This window comes from Populus euphratica, unplaced genomic scaffold, assembly GCF_000495115.2.
Source record: "Populus euphratica unplaced genomic scaffold, PopEup_1.0 scaffold226.1, whole genome shotgun sequence".
NCBI lineage: Eukaryota > Viridiplantae > Streptophyta > Magnoliopsida > Malpighiales > Salicaceae > Populus > Populus euphratica.
Window position 1 is genome coordinate 561,731 of NW_011499967.1, and position 2,737 is coordinate 564,467.

The 2,737-nt window shown below is 37.5% G+C and overlaps 1 protein-coding gene across 5 annotated transcripts; it reads left to right on the plus strand.

Moving 5' to 3' along the window:
• The first annotated feature begins 910 nt into the window (after positions 1–910).
• Positions 911–2,425, plus strand: LOC105139038 (protein E6-like). Of its 5 annotated transcripts, none has more exons than XM_011045339.1 (2): positions 911–1,838; positions 1,908–2,425. In XM_011045339.1, the coding sequence occupies exons 1-2, from the start codon at positions 979–981 to the stop codon at positions 2,104–2,106; spliced, it is 1,059 nt and encodes a 352-aa protein (XP_011043641.1). In that variant the 5' UTR covers positions 911–978; the 3' UTR covers positions 2,107–2,425. The 5 variants fall into 5 exon arrangements, with proteins under 5 accessions (XP_011043641.1, XP_011043643.1, XP_011043640.1 ...); XM_011045341.1 differs by having other exon boundaries at positions 911–1,443; positions 1,576–2,425; XM_011045338.1 differs by having other exon boundaries at positions 911–1,429; positions 1,481–2,425.
• Positions 2,426–2,737: the final 312 nt, after the last annotated feature.

Genomic DNA, 2,737 nt, shown 5'->3' on the forward strand with positions numbered 1-2,737 from the left:
CATGTCACTCTAAATTTAATAATTATAGATAAAATATATTGTTTGTGATAATTTTTTTTAATATTAATAAATAAAACACCTTTTATTTTGCTTGTTTTTTATTGTGATAAAGATTATAGTTTAAAGTTTTTTTACTAAAATAATTTTTTTATTTTTTAAAAAATATTTTTAATATTAACATGTTAAAATGATTTGAAAATATATAAAAAAATATTAATTTTAAATATATTTTTTAAAAACAAAATTGAGGGACCAAACAGGGCTAAAATTCATAATCTTGTGCCACTTTCATGAAATTGAGAAAATTGGTGCTGAGAAGCCCACAGGCCATGAAGAGTTACTATCTGCACAAAGCCATAAAGTGCTAACAGTCCTAGTAGAGAAGGCAGACCAAACCAAAGTAATAATAATGATGATGAAATATGCCCTACCATCCCTCTTTAGCTTCTCGCTTTATATGCCCTAAGCCATAATGTGCTAACAGTCCTGGTAGAGAAGGCAGACCAAACCAAAGTATTAATAATGATGATGAAATATGCCCTACCATCCTTCTTTCGCTTCTCGCTTTTCTTGTTGAGGCCTAACTAACTCAACTACTACGAAGCGATCGAGGACCCCAGATTTTAGAACACACTGGCCCTTCCTTGGAAGCAAAAGGAAGTGCTTTAAGTTTTGTGTTTGCTAGAGAAGCATCAGGAAGTGCTTTTTGACCAGGAACTCTGTGGGTATATTGTTTTCCAATAAAGATTTGGTGCCGTCTTGTGCCAGACAGTCTCAATGAAAGCACATGCAGCATGGCACTACATGCCATTATTTTCTACCCCACAATTTTCCCTTCCCTCAATCCACGCATAATTGTGCGGGCTACTAAAAATACAATGCTCGATAGTCTATAAAAGACTACGGGAAATGAAGCTTCAAACATAGCAAGAGAAGCCTAATTAAAATTTTCTTGATCTCTTGTTAGTCATTTCTCTAATGGCTTCTTTTGGTAAGCAGGTGTTTTTCTTCTTTTTTCTAGTGATTTTCTCCTCTATCCAAGCTAGAGAGAGCACGTTCTTTAGTAAGTTCACACATTATAGCATCACAAAAAACAATGGTAGGAAAGAATCCACCATTTCTTCAGTACCAATTCAAGCACCTACATTAGCACCAGCTCCAGCAATAGACTTTCTACCAGATGTGCCATTACTAGCACCAGCACCAGCACCGGTCCTCGGCGAGATTGAGGAGGGCTATGACCTTTTCGGTGAGGGATCAGGAACTTCCCCTCGTAAGGAGACTTCAACCACCACCACCACCACCACTGCCGTTGATGAAAATGAGCTTTTGAATGAAGAACTGGATGGTGTGCCCTTTGACCAGAAGTACGAAAATAGCAACTACAACAACAACGGCTACAAAGTTGGCAGTGCTAGATATGAGACAGGCAATCTAAACAACAATGGCTACAAAGTTGGCAGTGCTAGATATGAGTCAGGCAATCAAAACAACAATGGCTACACCAACAACTATTACAACAGTGGCTACAAACTAGCTAGTGAAAGCTACGAAACAGAGAATAAAAATAGTGAGAATGGCTACACCAACAACTACAACAACAATGGCAACACCAACAACAACTACAACAACAATGGCTATACCACAAACTATAATAACAATGGCTATGAGACTGAGAGACAAGGGATGAGTGACACAAGATTCATGGAGGGTGGTAAGTATTATTACCATGTGAAGAATACTGAAAGACAAGGAATGAGTGACACAAGGTTCATGGATGGTGGTAAGTACTATAACAATGTGAAGAATACTGAGAGACAAGGAATGAGTGACACAAGGTTCATGGATGGTGGTAAGTACTATAACAATGTGAAGAATACTGAGAGACAAGGAATGAGTGACACAAGGTTCATGGAGGGTGGTAAGTACTATAGCAATGTGAAGAATGAGAATTATTATCCTGCTAACGAGTACGTGTCAGGGAAGGTAAGCACTCAAAATCAAGGTTCATATGGAAATGATGAGAACCCACATGAATTCAACACCATGGAGGAGTACGAGAGCCAGGAGGGATATGAAGAAAGCCAGGAGGAGTCTTTACCTTGAATACTATTATTGTTGTTAATTTGTAGAGAAAGAAAAGTTAAAGAATTACAGAGGGAGAGCCTTTGATATATATTTGAGAGCAAGGCTAAGTTGTGAGGTCAAATTATCAATTTCCCATTTCATGTTTCATTTTCTTATTTGGTTTTGGGTCTTGGCACTATTTTTCATGGTTTGTGACTCAAAAGGGATGGGGATTCTACAGTTTTTCACTTTCGAGTGAAACATTGTCCTATCAAGGATCTTTAATTTGAGCATCCATTGAGTTCTTCAAAAATATAGCACATGAATGCATGAAATGAAGTTCGGTGTGGTTAAATTATTTTGTTACAGTGTAAATTTTTCACTCAAATCTCATTAATGTTGGAGAATCTTATAATATATGGCTGGAGTCGTAATAACTCTTTTGTGACTAGTAAAAAAGTATACAAGTTAGCCCAAGAAGCTGAAAACCCCCTCCCTGCCTACAACTTGAGCCTCCCAACTTCTCTTACCAAGCTAAGATGTTAATTTCAATGGAAATTTGTGCCGAGGATCTTGATCTTCTCATGGAAACAGGATTAGGTACACTAAATTGCATTAGTTTCTGCCAGCGGTACCTAAAAGCACCAAAAACAGCAGTGGCGTTGCAAGC

What these genes read in the sequence shown, in the direction of transcription:
- LOC105139038 (XM_011045338.1), top strand. Translation starts at nt 979, where the DNA reads ATGGCTTCTTTTGGTAAGCAGGTGTTTTTCTTCTTTTTTCTAGTGATT. An exon ending in CAGTGCTAGATATGAGACAG is followed by an intron (nt 1,430 to 1,480) that starts GCAATCTAAACA and finishes GATATGAGTCAG; the next exon opens with GCAATCAAAACAACAATGGC.